Genomic DNA, 18852 nt, shown 5'->3' with positions numbered 1-18852 from the left:
GAAACAAAACCTTCCGATCCACTGGTGAACACACACATGGATAAGGCAGATGTAAAGATGCTGTTAAATTCATGCCTCTGTTATTAATATGTACAACAACATTTTTCCCCAGTGATATTTAATAAAGATGTAAGTTTGGGATTCTTACCTGGTTTGGCTTGAGCCGTATCTTTTTCTCACTCTATCCGTCTCAAACGAGTGCCTCTCTCTTCAGACATGATTTTCACTTCCCTGCTATTTCTTTGAAAGATGAGGTCACCTCACAGCTCGACTTCCTCCCTCTGCCAGCGCTCCTCCAACATCAGCACGTTCAAAACTCCGTTTTTGTACAGATTTTCTGATTGATCAAAAACATTGTCTGAAACACTTTTAGGATCGAAGGTTAAAATATTGTTTACACTTTGCCAAACTTTAAAGTAGTGCATGCATTATGTGGTTTGTGTGTTTTAGCGTGATTGTGAAAGAGAGAGAGAGAGAGAGAGAGAGAGAGAGGGCGAGAGGGTGAGAGGAAGAGAGTGAGTGACAAAGACATTTGGTGTTCCTGGTCATTTCCTTGTCAAACTCTTTAGAGAGCCGAGAATTTCAGTCTGAATCAACACAAGAGCAGAAAAACAAAAGGTATGTTCCGGTCATCAGAAACCTCAAGGACAGATTGCCACAGTGATATAATCTGCTTTAACATTTTTATCTTGCTCACAGGAGAATGAAGAAGACGTTTGTATGTGATGAGACAATGATCGTCACCATCCCCATTGGGAGTCTGAGGGACGGGAACGATGGTCAGCTGATGCCGGAGAAGTTTCACTGTGTGTACAAAGATTACTACAAGGTGTTCGCCATCAAAGGAAGGCCTAAACCTCTGGGAGTAAGTCACATTGTTTGCAGATTATTTCAAAGCTTTGTGCAGAGTAAGCAGGATTGTAATGCAGTGGTTTTTTCTCTGTTTTTATCAGGCAGCCCAAGCCCTCGCTGGTGTTTTCATTGTCACTCTGGGTCTGATTTTTGGACAGGCACGCTACTACGACTGGTTCATGATCAGCATATACACTCTGCCCAGTGTTGTGGTAAATACAAATGCAAAATTAAAATGTAATCACTCTCATAAATATATTACAGTTTTAATGAAACTGAGGAATCTTAATATTTAAGTAAATACGACTACAAACTAATTGTTTCTGCATTTCCATTATCGTCATTGTTAAACAAAGAACAGTTCATCTCTACTACGCATCTAATTTCATACTTCCTGTCACTGTGACAATTCAGTTTCCCTGCAGGAGGTCAATAAAATGTATCTTTTATATCTTATCCTATCTCGTACTCTTGTATTGAGTATTATTTAGAAATATTCAGTTTGGCACTTCTGTGTATAATAATGTTTTATCAATGTCTTAGTTTGTGGTCTCTGGTATGCTGTCCTACGCTGCTGGACGATCACCAAACATGCACGTGGTAAGATTCAAATGTTTTTAGAGTTCAAAAAAGTTCATCTCATTCTTTCTTATGGTGAAGATGTTTTTCCAGCAGAGGAAAAGAGTGAATTTTTAACTCCAATCACTGATGTTAAAATACAGATATGTATTGACTAGACAACATTGTTAATGTTCTTAAAAGGAATGTTGAACTGAAATTGAAATGTCGAAACTCAAATGCAAAACATGGGGCTCTTTTGACAGAACGAATCCATGTTGTTGAAGGCACTCTTGAATTCTACTATAGAGTGTATGAAGTGACATAAAATGAGGGGATTTGCAGATAAATATGATCTAAAGTAAACGTTGTATTTAATGTCAGATAAAGAACTTAATGAGAAATTAAAAGGATTTACACATATAAGCGAAGTTTTAATTATGTTTGACATGGCATGAGATATTGAATTTTGTTTTTATCTGACCTGGTTTTTAAGAATATTAATTAATATTAGAATTCTATGATTGGTTCCTGATTATGATGGTTTGAATGACGACTAACGCCTGCATTATTTCTGCCTTTTTCACCTCCCAGACGAAGCTGTCGTTTGCTCTGAACATCATCAGCTTCTTCTGGGCGGTTGCTGCAGTTGTTGTCTGCGCAGTGTTGTTACATGGACAATTTTTTTACTCCCGTCTCGAGGTAAAAAACAAAACAGCATTCATCCTTTATGAAGGTATCCTCCTCTGAAATACAAAGCAAAATAAATTCACCATTGTCTCACCTTTTCTAACAGCTCCAGAAAGGAATCTGTTGTCTGATCATAACTCTGCTGCTTGTTGAAAAGTTAATCGCGCTGTTCCTGATCTACTGGTTGAGTAAAGCTGTATGCAGACACCATTTCAACACTCTGGTAGGAGGTTTTCTTTAAAACACACAGCACAAACATATTCTGTAATATAATATAAATATTTGTAACTTAAGGGGGTTATTCTTTTTTCTACAGCCCATCATACTGCTGAAACAGGGAGACTGAATTTAGAGGTTTGGTGGAGCTCTACAACTCAACCCACCACCAATTTACATGGCACCCATATTTTAAATGACCTATTTAGTTTATATCCTGTGATTGAGTTCCATTGCTTTGTACATTTTATACATTTATACTTACATGTGGATTTTGTTACACAATTTTTGTTTTTGTTGCACTTTGTAGCTTTTTTGTTTTTGCGAATAAAGGTGATTATTTAGTTTGTTTAAGCCTCATTGGTCTTCTTTCACACCAAAACAATATTATAATAATATAATAATTAATAATGTACTGGTTTTAAAAATCAACTTTGTATTAAAATGACCTTAAAAAGTACATTTACATTTGATCAGTTAGAAAAGGTGGAAAACATTTTGTTGTGCTAAAGACTACAAATTAAATGTTTAGTGGATACTACAATAGAATATTGCTTATTCTTGGTATCTATTGTTTCCTGTATATCTACAAAAGTAAGTGATTTTTTTAAACTTGTGTTAAAATGACTAAAAGTGATTAAGATGAAGTGTAAAACAGCTTTTCATAACTCTCTGTGCTTGTATTTTAAACTACCAGGAAGTATTAGACAGTAATGTTTAGAAAATGTGTGCCCTGAGGGATGACTTACTTGCTCCAGAATAATAATAGCGACCCCTGCTGGGAGCTCAGGGTGCCTCAAGTTTCAGTGACATGTGAAGCCAAGAGCAGCCACAGGGGGGAGATCAACACACACAAAAAGAAGTCAAGTAAGTTTACCTTTCAGAGAAGGACGTAGTCTAGGAAACTCGTTCATTTGACATTCAAATAACTTTACCAGAGTGCCAAGTTCCCTAAACTTGTAGATGTACGAACTCTCTAAATATTCAATTCGGGGCTCACAGTTTAAAGTATTTAATTAATTGGCTAGATTTAAAAGTCAGCCTTGGTCCATTTACCATGCTTTGAAGTCCTTGCACGGAGGTCACGCTAAAAACAGTCCAAATGTCCAAGTTACCTCGTTCATTCAGACAAAAGTCAGAGTCTGTAATATGTTGTATGTCGGGCTGAGTTGTACTTACAGCTAGTTATTCTGGATATTTGAACAGCAGGTTGGAAACAACTCCAGCAATGATGAACTGCAGAGGAGAACAATTCAGATAAGCACAACAAGCTTTATTGACGATAAGTATTATATCTCTTAACATGTGTTTCAACTCGTTCTTTAAGCACGCATGGTTTTATCTGCTTTAGTGCATATATAATTAGTTTTGAAAAGAGACTTACGAGTGCTCCAGTCAGTTGGGAAACTCTGAACAGCGTGAAAAGGGACTCATCCATGTTCTGGGATGCAGCAAAAACTATTCCCACTCCAACACTGAGGAGGCCGCTCACCATCTGCAGAGACTGACAGAAAAAAAGTTGCAAGAAAGAATTAACATTATCTCATGCATGCATAAACTAAACAGCACAGAGGCTTTAAAGCGATACATGATAAAGACATGGACTGACCATATCTCAGACCTTAGTTCTTGCACTGACTCATGTAATGTGCATGCATTTAGACATGTAATATAATGAGGCAGCTGAAGAGAGACAGGAAACATTAGGAGAAGAAAGTGAGGGGGTGACATGCAGCAAAGGGCCGAGGACAGGAGTCGAGCCTGCGGCCGCTGCGTCGTGGACTGTAGCCTCTGTATATGGGGCGCCTGCTCTACTGACTGAGCTACACCAACGGCCCAAACTTGCACATTTTAAATATGATTTGATCTGATTGCAATGTAGCTGTTAATTAATAACTTGAAGAAATAAACATTAATAACCAAAAAGGCACAAGATTTATCATGTTGTAATAAATGAAGAGTTCTAAAACTAACAGATAAAAGTCAATCTTCTTCCAAAATGTTCTTTCTTCCAAACCATAACAACAGAAAAACATTCTTAACGAACTTATAACACACCCAAGTTGTGAGAATATAGTTTGCACGTTCAAAGTGTTACATGAAACTTCGGCCCGATGAAGTAGAATACCACAAATACCCCCAAACCAACCATTTCCTGTTCTGCTAAAACCTGCACATTGGGTACAAGTTATTTTGGACATCCCTCTTTGCTGCTCCTCTTATCTGTTTGTGACACCTTGCACTTACCGTAGTGTAAAAACTGTCAGTCGTTAAATAGTTAGTCACAGGGAGAAATAGCTAAAAAAAAGACTGTGCCAGGGTATGAGGCTTTGCAAAGTAAAACGTTTTCTATGACCATACAAGCTGCTGTATTTTAATTGCATTGTTTTAAAGCAATGTGATGCAGACAGACTCAGCTCAGGGTCACTACAGTGTCCAATAACAGTCTACAATGGGGTCATATCAATTTAAAATTGAGGTCACAAACCCTTATTAAATACAAAAGATAAAATATCATGATTTACTGACAATAAATCTGCGTTAGAGCACAATAAAAGTATAAAACCAACACCAGACGTGAACATAAAGTTGAATCAAAAACCTCTGTGTCACTGTTTCAATAATATTCTAACAATATGAGCGTCTCTTTGTCCTTCAGCTGCCTGATTGTTGGTTTTCTCGTACGGTCCGAGCAGTCTTACCCCCAGCACAGCGGGCTGTTTCTGCAGCAGGTCATGCAGCGGCCCCTTGACGACCGGCAGCAGCTCTGAAGCTTGGTAATGTCGTACTATCGGAGGCTCTCTGCCTGGCTGCTCGTCAGCTCCGTGGATGTCCATGTCAGCAACTGCACAGGCCATGGTGCTTTACGGATCTGGAAGGATGATGACTTTGTAGTGGGAGACCAAGCCTACAGTAGCCTTAAAGTGTACACACAGTAAGCAAAGCAAACTCTTGTACAATGTAATGTCAGGTGATAAACTGTCAGAATAAAGATTGCTAAACTTTGCCGAACTTTAAAGTAGTGCATGCATTATGGGGTTTGTGTGTTTAATTGTGATTGTGAAAGAGAGAGAGAGAGAGAGAGAGAGAGAGAGAGGGTGAGAGGAAGAGAGTGAGTGACAAAGACATTTGGTGTACCTGGTCATTTCCTTGTCAAACTCTTTAGAGAGCCGAGAATTTCAGTCTGAATCAACACAAGAGCAGAAAAACAAAAGGTATGTTCCGGTCATCAGAAACCTCAAGGACAGATTGCCACAGTGATATAATCTGCGTTAACATTTTTATCTTGCTCACAGGAGAATGAAGAAGACGTTTGTATGTGATGAGACAATGATCGTCACCATCCCCATTGGGAGTCTGAGGGACGGGAACGATGGTCAGCTGATGCCGGAGAAGTTTCACTGTGTGTACAAAGATTACTACAAGGTGTTCGCCATCAAAGGAAGGCCTAAACCTCTGGGAGTAAGTCACATTGTTTGCAGATTATTTCAAAGCTTTGTGCAGAGTAAGCAGGATTGTAATGCAGTGGTTTTTTCTCTGTTTTTATCAGGCAGCCCAAACCCTCGCTGGTGTTTTCATTCTCACTCTGGGTCTGATTTTTGGACAGGCACGCTACTACGACTGGTTCATAATCAGCATGTTCACTCTGCCCAGTGTTGCGGTAAATACAAATGCAAAATTAAAATGTAATCACTCTCATAAATATATTACAGTTTTAATGAAACTGAGGAATCTTAATATTTAAGTAAATACAACTACAAACTAATTGTTTCTGCATTTACATTATCGTCATTGTTAAACAAAGAACAGTTCATCTCTACTACGCATCTAATTTCATACTTCCTGTCACTGTGACAATTCAGTTTCCCTGCAGGAGGTCAATAAAATGTATCTTTTATATCTTATCCTATCTCGTATTCTTGTACTGAGTATTATTTAGAAATATTCAGTTTGGCACTTCTGTGTATAATAATGTTTTATCAATGTCTTAGTTTGTGGTCTCTGGTATGCTGTCCTACACTGCTGGACGATCACCAAACATGCACGTGGTAAGATTCAAATGTTTTTAGAGTTCAAAAAAGTTCATCTCATTCTTTCTTATGGTGAAGATGTTTTTCCAGCAGAGGAAAAGAGTGAATTTTTAACTCCAATCACTGATGTTAAAATACAGATATGCATTGACTAGACAACATTTTTAATGTTTGTAAAAGGAATGTTGAACTGAAATTGAAATGTCCAAACTCAAATGCAAAACATGGGGCTCTTTTGACAGAACGAATCCATGTTGTTGAAGGCACTCTTGAATTCTACTATAGAGTGTATGAAGTGACATAAAATGAGGGGATTTGCAGATAAATAGGATCTAAAGTAAACGTTGTATTTAATGTCAGATAAAGAACTTAATGAGAAATTAAAAGGATTTACACATATAAGAGAAGTTTTAATTATGTTTGACATGGCATGAGATATTGAATTTTGTTTTTATCTGACCTGGTTTTTAAGAATATTAATTAATATTAGAATTCTATGATTGGTTCCTGATTATGATGGTTTGAATGACGACTAACGCCTGCATTATTTCTGCCTTTTTCACCTCCCAGACGAAGCTGTCGTTTGCTCTGAACATCATCAGCTTCTTCTGGGCGGTTGCTGCAGTTGTTGTCTGCGCAGTGTTGTTACATGGACAATTTTTTTACTCCCGTCTCGAGGTAAAAAACAAAACAGCATTCATCCTTTATGAAGGTATCCTCCTCTGAAATACAAAGCAAAATAAATTCACCATTGTCTCACCTTTTCTAACAGCTCCAGAAAGGAATCTTGTTGCTGATCGTAACTCTGCTGGTTGTTGAAAAGTTAATCGCGCTGTTCCTGATCTACTGGTTGAGTAAAGCTGTATGCAGACAACATTTCAACACTCTGGTAGGAGGTTTTCTTTAAAACACACAGCACAAACATATTCTGTAATATAACATAAATATTTGTAACTTAAGGGGGTTATTCTTTTTTCTACAGCCCATCATACTGCTGAAACAGGGAGACTGAATTTAGAGGTTTGGTGGAGCTCAACAACTCAACCCACCACCAATTTACATGGAACCCATATTTTAAATGACCTATTTAGTTTATATCCTGTGATTGAGTTCCATTGCTTTGTACATTTTATACATTTATACTTACATGTGGATTTTGTTACACAATTTTTGTTTTTGTTGCACTTTGTAGCTTTTTTGTTTTTGCGAATAAAGGTGATTATTTAGTTTGTTTAAGCCTCATTGGTCTTCTTTCACACTAAAACAATATTATAATAATATAATAATTAATAATGTACTGGTTTTAAAAATCAACTATGTATTAAAATGACCTTAAAAAGTACATTTACATTTGATCAGTTAGAAAAGGTGGAAAACATTTTGTTGTGCTAAAGACTACAAATTAAATGTTTAGTGGATACTACAATAGAATATTGCTTATTCTTGGTATCTATTGTTTCCTGTATATCTACAAAAGTAAGTGATTTTTTTAAACTTGTGTTAAAATGACTAAAAGTGATTAAGATGAAGTGTAAAACAGCTTTTCATAACTCTCTGTGCTTGTATTTTAAACTACCAGGAAGTATTAGACAGTAATGTTTAGAAAATGTGTGCCCTGAGGGGTGACTTACTTGCTCCAGAATAATAATAGCGACCCTTGCTGGGAGCTCAGGGTGCCTCAAGTTTCAGTGACGTGAAGCCAAGAGCAGCCACAGGGGGGAGATCAACACACACAAAAAGAAGTCAAGTAAGTTTACCTTTCAGAGAAGGACGTAGTCTAGGAAACTCGTTCATTTGACATTCAAATAACTTTACCAGAGTGCCAAGTTCCCTAAACTTGTAGATGTACGAACTCTCTAAATATTCAATTCGGGGCTCACAGTTTAAAGTATTTAATTAATTGGCTAGATTTAAAAGTCAGCCTTGGTCCATTTACCATGCTTTGAAGTCCTTGCACGGAAGTCATGCTAAAAACAGTCCAAATGTCCAAGTTACCTCGTTCATTCAGACAAAAGTCAGAGTCTGTAATATGTTGTATGTCGGGCTGAGTTGTACTTACAGCTAGTAATTCTGGATATTTGAACAGCAGGTTGGAAACAACTCCAGCAATGATGAACTGCAGAGGAGAACAATTCAGATAAGCACAACTAGCTTTATTGACGATAAGTATTATATCTCTTAACATGTGTTTCAACTCGTTCTTTAAGCACGCATGGTTGTATCTGCTTTAGTGCATATATAATTAGTTTTGAAAAGAGACTTACGAGTGCTCCAGTCAGGTGGGAAACTCTGAACAGCGTGAAAAGGGACTCATCCATGTTCTGGGATGCAGCAAAAACTATTCCCACTCCAACACTGAGGAGACCGCTCACCATCTGCAGAGACTGACAGACGACAAAAAGAGTGTAAAAGTTTGTTGTACTTAAAATTCTATTAAAAATTGCAGTATATATAATGTGATTCACTCATAATCTCAGCTCCCAATGCAAAATAATAACACACATCACAGTAAGGGTGCATGTGTTTTAGTGTGCATGAATTCCTGCATGCAGGATACATGTTCAGGAATTTGCAAGACAAAATAAACATTATCTCCTACATGCTGAAACTAAACAGCACAGAGGCTTTGAAGAGATACATGATAAAGACATGGACTGACCATATCTCAGACCTTAGTTCTTGAACTGACTGATGTAATGTGCATGCATTTAGACATGTTTTATATAAAACTTGCATATTTACTTTTTCTTGGTGAAGATTATTTTTGGGCCACTTTTGCCTTTATTTGATAAGACAGCCGAAGAGAGACAGGAAACATTAGGAGAAGAAAGTGAAGGGGTGACATGCAGCAAATTACATTACAATGTGATGTCAGGTGATAAATTGTCAGAATAAAGATTGCTAAACTTTGCCAAACTTTAAAGTAGTGCATGCATTATGGGGTTTGTGTGTTTAAGTGTGATTGTGAAAGAGAGAGAGAGAGAGAGAGAGAGAGAGAGAGAGAGAGAGAGAGGGCGAGAGGGTGAGAGGAAGAGAGTGAGTGACAAAGACATTTGGTGTACCTGGTCATTTCCTTGTCAAACTCTTTAGAGAGCCGAGAATTTCAGTCTGAATCAACACAAGAGCAAAAAAAGGTATGTTCCGGTCATCAGAAACCTCAAGGACAGATTGCCACAGTGATATAATCTGCGTTAACATTTTTATCTTGCTCACAGGAGAATGAAGAAGACGTTTGTATGTGATGAGACAATGATCGTCACCATCCCCATTGGGAGTCTGAGGGACGGGAACGATGGTCAACTGATGCCGGAGAAGTTTCACTGTGTGTACAAAGATTACTACAAGGTGTTCGCCATCAAAGGAAGGCCTAAACCTCTGGGAGTAAGTCACATTGTTTGCAGATTATTTCAAAGCTTTGTGCAGAGTAAGCAGGATTGTAATGCAGTGGTTTTTTCTCTGTTTTTATCAGGCAGCCCAAGCCCTCGCTGGTGTTTTCATTCTCACTCTGGGTCTGATTTTTGGACAGGCACGCTACTGCGACTGGTTCATGATCAGCATATACACTCTGCCCAGTGTTGTGGTAAATACAAATGCAAAATTAAAATGTAATCACTCTCATAAATATATTACAGTTTTAATGAAACTGAGGAATCTTAATATTTAAGTAAATACGACTACAAACTAATTGTTTCTGCATTTCCATTATCGTCATTGTTAAACAAAGAACAGTTCATCTTTACTACGCATCTAATTTCATACTTCCTGTCACTGTGACAATTCAGTTTCCCTGCAGGAGGTCAATAAAATGTATCTTTTATATCTTATCCTATCTCGTACTCTTGTATTGAGTATTATTTAGAAATATTCAGTTTGGCACTTCTGTGTATAATAATGTTTTATCAATGTCTTAGTTTGTGGTCTCTGGTATGCTGTCCTACGCTGCTGGACGATCACCAAACATGCACGTGGTAAGATTCAAATGTTTTTAGAGTTCAAAAAAGTTCATCTCATTCTTTCTTATGGTGAAGATGTTTTTCCAGCAGAGGAAAAGAGTGAATTTTTAACTCCAATCACTGATGTTAAAATACAGATATGCATTGACTAGACAACATTTTTAATGTTTGTAAAAGGAATGTTGAACTGAAATTGAAATGTCCAAACTCAAATGCAAAACATGGGGCTCTTTTGACAGAACGAATCCATGTTGTTGAAGGCACTCTTGAATTCTACTATAGAGTGTATGAAGTGACATAAAATGAGGGGATTTGCAGATAAATAGGATCTAAAGTAAACGTTGTATTTAATGTCAGATAAAGAACTTAATGAGAAATTAAAAGGATTTACACATATAAGCGAAGTTTTAATTATGTTTGACATGGCATGAGATATTGAATTTTGTTTTTATCTGACCTGGTTTTTAAGAATATTAATTAATATTAGAATTCTATGATTGGTTCCTGATTATGATGGTTTGAATGACGACTAACGCCTGCATTATTTCTGCCTTTTTCACCTCCCAGACGAAGCTGTCGTTTGCTCTGAACATCATCAGCTTCTTCTGGGCGGTTGCTGCAGTTGTTGTCTGCGCAGTGTTGTTACATGGACAATTTTTTTACTCCCGTCTCGAGGTAAAAAACAAAACAGCATTCATCCTTTATGAAGGTATCCTCCTCTGAAATACAAGGCAAAATAAATTCACCATTGTCTCACCTTTTCTAACCGCTCCAGAAAGGAATCTGTTGTCTGATCATAACTCTGCTGCTTGTTGAAAAGTTAATCGCGCTGTTCCTGATCTACTGGTTGAGTAAAGCTGTATGCAGACAACATTTCAACACTCTGGTAGGAGGTTTTCTTTAAAACACACAGCACAAACATATTCTGTAATATAATATAAATATTTGTAACTTAAGGGGGTTATTCTTTTTTCTACAGCCCATCATACTGCTGAAACAGGGAGACTGAATTTAGAGGTTTGGTGGAGCTCTACAACTCAACCCACCACCAATTTACATGGCACCCATATTTTAAATGACCTATTTAGTTTATATCCTGTGATTTAGTTCCATTGCTTTGTACATTTTATACATTTATACTTACATGTGGATTTTGTTACACTTATTTTATTTTTTGTTGCACTTTGTAGCTTTTTTGTTTTTGCGAATAAAGGTGATTATTTAGTTTGTTTAAGCCTCATTGGTCTTCTTTCACACCAAAACAATATTATAATAATATAATAATTAATAATGTACTGGTTTTAAAAATCAACTATGTATTAAAATGACCTTAAAAAGTACATTTACATTTGATCAGTTAGAAAAGGTGGAAAACATTTTGTTGTGCTAAAGACTACAAATTAAATGTTTAGTGGATACTACAATAGAATATTGCTTATTCTTGGTATCTATTGTTTCCTGTATATCTACAAAAGTAAGTGATTTTTTTTAACTTGTGTTAAAATGACTAAAAGTGATTAAAATGAAGTGTAAGACAGCTTTTCATAACTCTCTGTGCTTGTATTTTAAACTACCAGGAAGTATTAGACAGTAATGTTTAGAAAATGTGTGCCCTGAGGGATGACTTACTTGCTCCAGAATAATAATAGCGACCCCTGCTGGGAGCTCAGGGTGCCTCAAGTTTCAGTGACATGTGAAGCCAAGAGCAGCCACAGGGGGGAGATCAACACACACAAAAAGAAGTCAAGTAAGTTTACCTTTCAGAGAAGGACGTAGTCTAGGAAACTCGTTCATTTGACATTCAAATAACTTTACCAGAGTGCCAAGTTCCCTAAACTTGTAGATGTACGAACTCTCTAAATATTCAATTCGGGGCTCACAGTTTAAAGTATTTAATTAATTGGCTAGATTTAAAAGTCAGCCTTGGTCCATTTACCATGCTTTGAAGTCCTTGCACGGAGGTCACGCTAAAAACAGTCCAAATGTCCAAGTTACCTCGTTCATTCAGACAAAAGTCAGAGTCTGTAATATGTTGTATGTCGGGCTGAGTTGTACTTACAGCTAGTAATTCTGGATATTTGAACAGCAGGTTGGAAACAACTCCAGCAATGATGAACTGCAGAGGACAACAATTCAGATAAGCACAACTAGCTTTATTGACGATAAGTATTATATCTCTTAACATGTGTTTCAACTCGTTCTTTAAGCACACATGGTTGTATCTGCTTTAGTGCATATACAATTAGTTTTGAAAAGAGACTTACGAGTGCTCCAGTCAGGTGGGAAACTCTGAACAGCGTGAAAAGGGACTCATCCATGTTCTGGGATGCAGCAAAAACTATTCCCACTCCAACACTGAGGAGACCGCTCACCATCTGCAGAGACTGACAGACGACAAAAAGAGTGTAAAAGTTTGTTGTACTTAAAATTCTATTAAAAATTGCAGTATATATAATGTGATTCACTCATAATCTCAGCTCCCAATGCAAAATAATAACACACATCACAGTAAGGGTGCATGTGTTTTAGTGTGCATTAATTCCTGCATGCAGGATACATGTTCAGGAATTTGCAAGACAAAATAAACATTATCTCATGCATGCTGAAACTAAACAGCACAGAGGCTTTGAAGAGATACATGATAAAGACATGGACTGACCATATCTCAGACCTTAGTTCTTGAACTGACTGATGTAATGTGCATGCATTTAGACATGTTTTATATAAAACTTGCATATTTACTTTTTCTTGGTGAAGATTATTTTTGGGCCACTTTTGCCTTTATTTGATAAGACAGCCGAAGAGAGACAGGAAACATTAGGAGAAGAAAGTGAAGGGGTGACATGCAGCAAATTACATTACAATGTGATGTCAGGTGATAAATTGTCAGAATAAAGATTGCTAAACTTTGCCAAACTTTAAAGTAGTGCATGCATTATGGGGTTTGTGTGTTTAAGTGTGATTGTGAAAGACAGAGAGAGAGAGAGAGAGAGAGAGAGAGAGAGGGCGAGAGGGTGAGAGGGTGAGAGGAAGAGAGTAAGTGACAAAGACATTTGGTGTTCCTGGTCATTTCCTTGTCAAACTCTTTAGAGAGCCGAGAATTTCAGTCTGAATCAACACAAGAGCAGAAAAACAAAAGGTATGTTCCGGTCATCGGAAACCTCAAGGACAGATTGCCACAGTGATATAATCTGCGTTAACATTTTTATCTTGCTCACAGGAGAATGAAGAAGACGTTTGTATGTGATGAGACAATGATCGTCACCATCCCCATTGGGAGTCTGAGGGACGGGAACGATGGTCAACTGATGCCGGAGAAGTTTCACTGTGTGTACGAAGATTACTACAAGGTGTTCGCCATCAAAGGAAGGCCTAAACCTCTGGGAGTAAGTCACATTGTTTGCAGATTATTTCAAAGCTTTGTGCAGAGTAAGCAGGATTGTAATGCAGTGGTTTTTTCTCTGTTTTTATCAGGCAGCCCAAGCCCTCGCTGGTGTTTTCATTCTCACTCTGGGTCTGATTTTTAGACAGACACATCACTTCAACGGGTTCATAATCAGCATGTTCACTCTGCCCAGTGTTGTGGTAAATACAAATGCAAAATTAAAATGTAATCACTCTCATAAATATATTACAGTTTTAATGAAACTGAGGAATCTTAATATTTAAGTAAATACGACTACAAACTAATTGTTTCTGCATTTCCATTATCGTCATTGTTAAACAAAGAACAGTTCATCTCTACTACGCATCTAATTTCATACTTCCTGTCACTGTGACAATTCAGTTTCCCTGCAGGAGGTCAATAAAATGTATCTTTTATATCTTATCCTATCTCGTACTCTTGTATTGAGTATTATTTAGAAATATTCAGTTTGGCACTTCTGTGTATAATAATGTTTTATCAATGTCTTAGTTTGTGGTCTCTGGTATGCTGTCCTACGCTGCTGGACGATCACCAAACATGCACGTGGTAAGATTCAAATGTTTTTAGAGTTCAAAAAAGTTCATCTCATTCTTTCTTATGGTGAAGATGTTTTTCCAGCAGAGGAAAAGAGTGAATTTTTAACTCCAATCACTGATGTTAAAATACAGATATGTATTGACTAGACAACATTGTTAATGTTCGTAAAAGGACGTTTTTCTGTTTTGCATATTAAGTTTCTGCACAGATTCTTCTCCAAAGTTTGCTGTATCTGACCGAAGGAATGATTTCAGTTGAACTGAAATTTAAATGTCCAAACTCAAATGCAAAACATGGGGCTCTTTTGACAGAATGAATCCATGTTGTTGAAGGCACTCTTGAATTCTACTATAGAGTGTATGAAGTGACATAAAATGAGGGGATTTGCAGATAAATAGGATCTAAAGTAAACGTTGTATTTAATGTCAGATGAAGAAGTTAATGAGAAATTAAAAGGATTTACACATATAAGCAAAGTTTTAATTATGTTTGACATGGCATGAGACATTGAATTTTGTTTTTATCTGACCTGGTTGTTAAGAATATTAATTAATATTAGAATTCTATGATTGGTTCCTGATTATGATGGTTTGAATGACGACTAACGCCTGCATTATTTCTGCCTTTTTCACCTCCCAGACGAAGCTGTCGTTCGCTCTGAACATCATCAGCTTCTTCTGGGCGGTTGCTGCAGTTGTTTTTTTTTACGCAGTGTTTTTTGATGTAATATTTAATGACTCCCCTCTCAAGGTAAAAAACAAAACAGCATTCATCCTTTATGAAGGTATCCTCCTCTGAAATACAAAGCAAAATAAATTCACCATTGTCTCACCTTTTCTAACAGCTCCAGAAAGGAATCTGTTGTCTGATCATAACTCTGCTGGTTGTTGAAAAGTTAATCGCGCTGTTCCTGATCTACTGGTTGAGTAAAGCTGTATGCAGACAACATTTCAACACTCTGGTAGGAGGTTTTCTTTAAAACACACAGCACAAACATATTCTGTAATATAATATAAATATTTGTAACTTAAGGGGGTTATTCTTTTTTCTACAGCCCATCATACTGCTGAAACAGGGAGACTGAATTTAGAGGTTTGGTGGAGCTCAACAACTCAACCCACCACCAATTTACATGGCACCCATATTTTAAATGACCTATTTAGTTTATATCCTGTGATTGAGTTCCATTGCTTTGTACATTTTATACATTTATACTTACATGTGGATTTTGTTACACAATTTTTGTTTTTGTTGCACTTTGTAGCTTTTTTGTTTTTGCGAATAAAGGTGATTATTTAGTTTGTTTAAGCCTCATTGGTCTTCTTTCACACTAAAACAATATTATAATAATATAATAATTAATAATGTACTGGTTTTAAAAATCAACTATGTATTAAAATGACCTTAAAAAGTACATTTACATTTGATCAGTTAGAAAAGGTGGAAAACATTTTGTTGTGCTAAAGACTACAAATTAAATGTTTAGTGGATACTACAATAGAATATTGCTTATTCTTGGTATCTATTGTTTCCTGTATATCTACAAAAGTAAGTGATTTTTTTCAACTTGTGTTAAAATGACTAAAAGTGATTAAGATGAAGTGTAAGACAGCTTTTCATAACTCTCTGTGCTTGTATTTTAAACTACCAGGAAGTATTAGACAGTAATGTTTAGAAAATGTGTGCCCTGAGGGATGACTTACTTGCTCCAGAATAATAATAGCGACCCCTGCTGGGAGCTCAGGGTGCCTCAAGTTTCAGTGACATGTGAAGCCAAGAGCAGCCACAGGGGGGAGATCAACACACACAAAAAGAAGTCAAGTAAGTTTACCTTTCAGAGAAGGACGTAGTCTAGGAAACTCGTTCATTTGACATTCAAATAACTTTACCAGAGTGCCAAGTTCCCTAAACTTGTAGATGTACGAACTCTCTAAATATTCAATTCGGGGCTCACAGTTTAAAGTATTTAATTAATTGGCTAGATTTAAAAGTCAGCCTTGGTCCATTTACCATGCTTTGAAGTCCTTGCACGGAGGTCATGCTAAAAACAGTCCAAATGTCCAAGTTACCTCGTTCATTCAGACAAAAGTCAGAGTCTGTAATATGTTGTATGTCGGGCTGAGTTGTACTTACAGCTAGTAATTCTGGATATTTGAACAGCAGGTTGGAAACAACTCCAGCAATGATGAACTGCAGAGGACAACAATTCAGATAAGCACAACTAGCTTTATTGACGATAAGTATTATATCTCTTAACATGTGTTTCAACTCGTTCTTTAAGCACACATGGTTGTATCTGCTTTAGTGCATATACAATTAGTTTTGAAAAGAGACTTACGAGTGCTCCAGTCAGGTGGGAAACTCTGAACAGCGTGAAAAGGGACTCATCCATGTTCTGGGATGCAGCAAAAACTATTCCCACTCCAACACTGAGGAGACCGCTCACCATCTGCAGAGACTGACAGACGACAAAAAGAGTGTAAAAGTTTGTTGTACTTAAAATTCTATTAAAAATTGCAGTATATATAATGTGATTCACTCATAATCTCAGCTCCCAATGCAAAATAATAACACACATCACAGTAAGGGTGCATGTGTTTTAGTGTGCATTAATTCCTGCATGCAGGATACATGTTCAGGAATTTGCAAGACAAAATAAACATTATCTCATGCATGCTGAAACTAAACAGCACAGAGGCTTTGAAGAGATACATGATAAAGACATGGACTGACCATATCTCAGACCTTAGTTCTTGAACTGACTGATGTAATGTGCATGCATTTAGACATGTTTTATATAAAACTTGCATATTTACTTTTTCTTGGTGAAGATTATTTTTGGGCCACTTTTGCCTTTATTTGATAAGACAGCCGAAGAGAGACAGGAAACATTAGGAGAAGAAAGTGAAGGGGTGACATGCAGCAAATTACATTACAATGTGATGTCAGGTGATAAATTGTCAGAATAAAGATTGCTAAACTTTGCCAAACTTTAAAGTAGTGCATGCATTATGGGGTTTGTGTGTTTAAGTGTGATTGTGAAAGACAGAGAGAGAGAGAGAGAGAGAGAGAGAGAGAGGGCGAGAGGGTGAGAGGGTGAGAGGAAGAGAGTAAGTGACAAAGACATTTGGTGTTCCTGGTCATTTCCTTGTCAAACTCTTTAGAGAGCCGAGAATTTCAGTCTGAATCAACACAAGAGCAGAAAAACAAAAGGTATGTTCCGGTCATCGGAAACCTCAAGGACAGATTGCCACAGTGATATAATCTGCGTTAACATTTTTATCTTGCTCACAGGAGAATGAAGAAGACGTTTGTATGTGATGAGACAATGATCGTCACCATCCCCATTGGGAGTCTGAGGGACGGGAACGATGGTCAACTGATGCCGGAGAAGTTTCACTGTGTGTACGAAGATTACTACAAGGTGTTCGCCATCAAAGGAAGGCCTAAACCTCTGGGAGTAAGTCACATTGTTTGCAGATTATTTCAAAGCTTTGTGCAGAGTAAGCAGGATTGTAATGCAGTGGTTTTTTCTCTGTTTTTATCAGGCAGCCCAAGCCCTCGCTGGTGTTTTCATTCTCACTCTGGGTCTGATTTTTAGACAGACACATCACTTCAACGGGTTCATAATCAGCATGTTCACTCTGCCCAGTGTTGTGGTAAATACAAATGCAAAATTAAAATGTAATCACTCTCATAAATATATTACAGTTTTAATGAAACTGAGGAATCTTAATATTTAAGTAAATACGACTACAAACTAATTGTTTCTGCATTTCCATTATCGTCATTGTTAAACAAAGAACAGTTCATCTCTACTACGCATCTAATTTCATACTTCCTGTCACTGTGACAATTCAGTTTCCCTGCAGGAGGTCAATAAAATGTATCTTTTATATCTTATCCTATCTCGTACTCTTGTATTGAGTATTATTTAGAAATATTCAGTTTGGCACTTCTGTGTATAATAATGTTTTATCAATGTCTTAGTTTGTGGTCTCTGGTATGCTGTCCTACGCTGCTGGACGATCACCAAACATGCACGTGGTAAGATTCAAATGTTTTTAGAGTTCAAAAAAGTTCATCTCATTCTTTCTTATGGTGAAGATGTTTTTCCAGCAGAGGAAAAGAGTGAATTTTTAACTCCAATCACTGATGTTAAAATACAGATATGTATTGACTAGACAACATTGTTAATGTTCGTAAAAGGACGTTTTTCTGTTTTGCATATTAAGTTTCTGCACAGATTCTTCTCCAAAGTTTGCTGTATCTGACCGAAGGAATGATTTCAGTTGAACTGAAATTTAAATGTCCAAACTCAAATGCAAAACATGGGGCTCTTTTGACAGAATGAATCCATGTTGTTGAAGGCACTCTTGAATTCTACTATAGAGTGTATGAAGTGACATAAAATGAGGGGATTTGCAGATAAATAGGATCTAAAGTAAACGTTGTATTTAATGTCAGATGAAGAAGTTAATGAGAAATTAAAAGGATTTACACATATAAGCAAAGTTTTAATTATGTTTGACATGGCATGAGACATTGAATTTTGTTTTTATCTGACCTGGTTGTTAAGAATATTAAT

At 36.9% G+C, this 18852-nt stretch overlaps 3 protein-coding genes and 2 long non-coding RNA genes across 5 annotated transcripts; all 5 read left to right on the top strand.

Moving 5' to 3' along the window:
- Window positions 1–544: 544 nt before the first annotated feature.
- On the top strand, window positions 545–2660 carry LOC138584564 (membrane-spanning 4-domains subfamily A member 4D-like). Its single transcript, XM_069656829.1, has 7 exons — window positions 545–618; window positions 700–865; window positions 954–1064; window positions 1396–1452; window positions 2005–2112; window positions 2207–2323; window positions 2417–2660. The coding sequence occupies exons 2-7, from the start codon at window positions 704–706 to the stop codon at window positions 2444–2446; spliced, it is 585 nt and encodes a 194-aa protein (XP_069512930.1). The 5' UTR covers window positions 545–618; window positions 700–703; the 3' UTR covers window positions 2447–2660.
- A 2800-nt stretch (window positions 2661–5460) lies between these two features.
- LOC138584465 (membrane-spanning 4-domains subfamily A member 4D-like) lies at window positions 5461–7576 on the top strand. The gene is made up of 7 exons (XM_069656713.1): window positions 5461–5531; window positions 5613–5778; window positions 5867–5977; window positions 6309–6365; window positions 6918–7025; window positions 7120–7236; window positions 7330–7576. The coding sequence occupies exons 2-7, from the start codon at window positions 5617–5619 to the stop codon at window positions 7357–7359; spliced, it is 585 nt and encodes a 194-aa protein (XP_069512814.1). The 5' UTR covers window positions 5461–5531; window positions 5613–5616; the 3' UTR covers window positions 7360–7576.
- A 1977-nt stretch (window positions 7577–9553) lies between these two features.
- On the top strand, window positions 9554–11023 carry LOC138584168 (membrane-spanning 4-domains subfamily A member 4D-like). The gene is made up of 4 exons (XM_069656342.1): window positions 9554–9728; window positions 9817–9927; window positions 10259–10315; window positions 10868–11023. Exons 1-4 carry the CDS (start codon window positions 9567–9569, stop codon window positions 11021–11023), a joined length of 486 nt encoding a protein of 161 aa, XP_069512443.1. The 5' UTR covers window positions 9554–9566.
- Window positions 11024–11078: 55 nt separating this feature from the next.
- Window positions 11079–11529, top strand: LOC138584468 (uncharacterized). Its single transcript, XR_011305445.1, has 2 exons — window positions 11079–11186; window positions 11280–11529. It is a non-coding gene; the product is annotated as an uncharacterized lncRNA (long non-coding RNA).
- A 3583-nt stretch (window positions 11530–15112) lies between these two features.
- LOC138584590 (uncharacterized) lies at window positions 15113–15565 on the top strand. The gene is made up of 2 exons (XR_011305448.1): window positions 15113–15225; window positions 15319–15565. It is a non-coding gene; the product is annotated as an uncharacterized lncRNA (long non-coding RNA).
- Window positions 15566–18852: the final 3287 nt, after the last annotated feature.

The sequence above is a fragment of the Semicossyphus pulcher genome, unplaced genomic scaffold, assembly GCF_022749685.1.
Source record: "Semicossyphus pulcher isolate SPU_LCO1_2020_fin unplaced genomic scaffold, fSemPul1.0.p SCAF_9, whole genome shotgun sequence".
Taxonomy (NCBI): Eukaryota; Metazoa; Chordata; class Actinopteri; order Labriformes; family Labridae; genus Semicossyphus; species Semicossyphus pulcher.
This window is presented reverse-complemented; position numbering and strand designations above follow the sequence as displayed.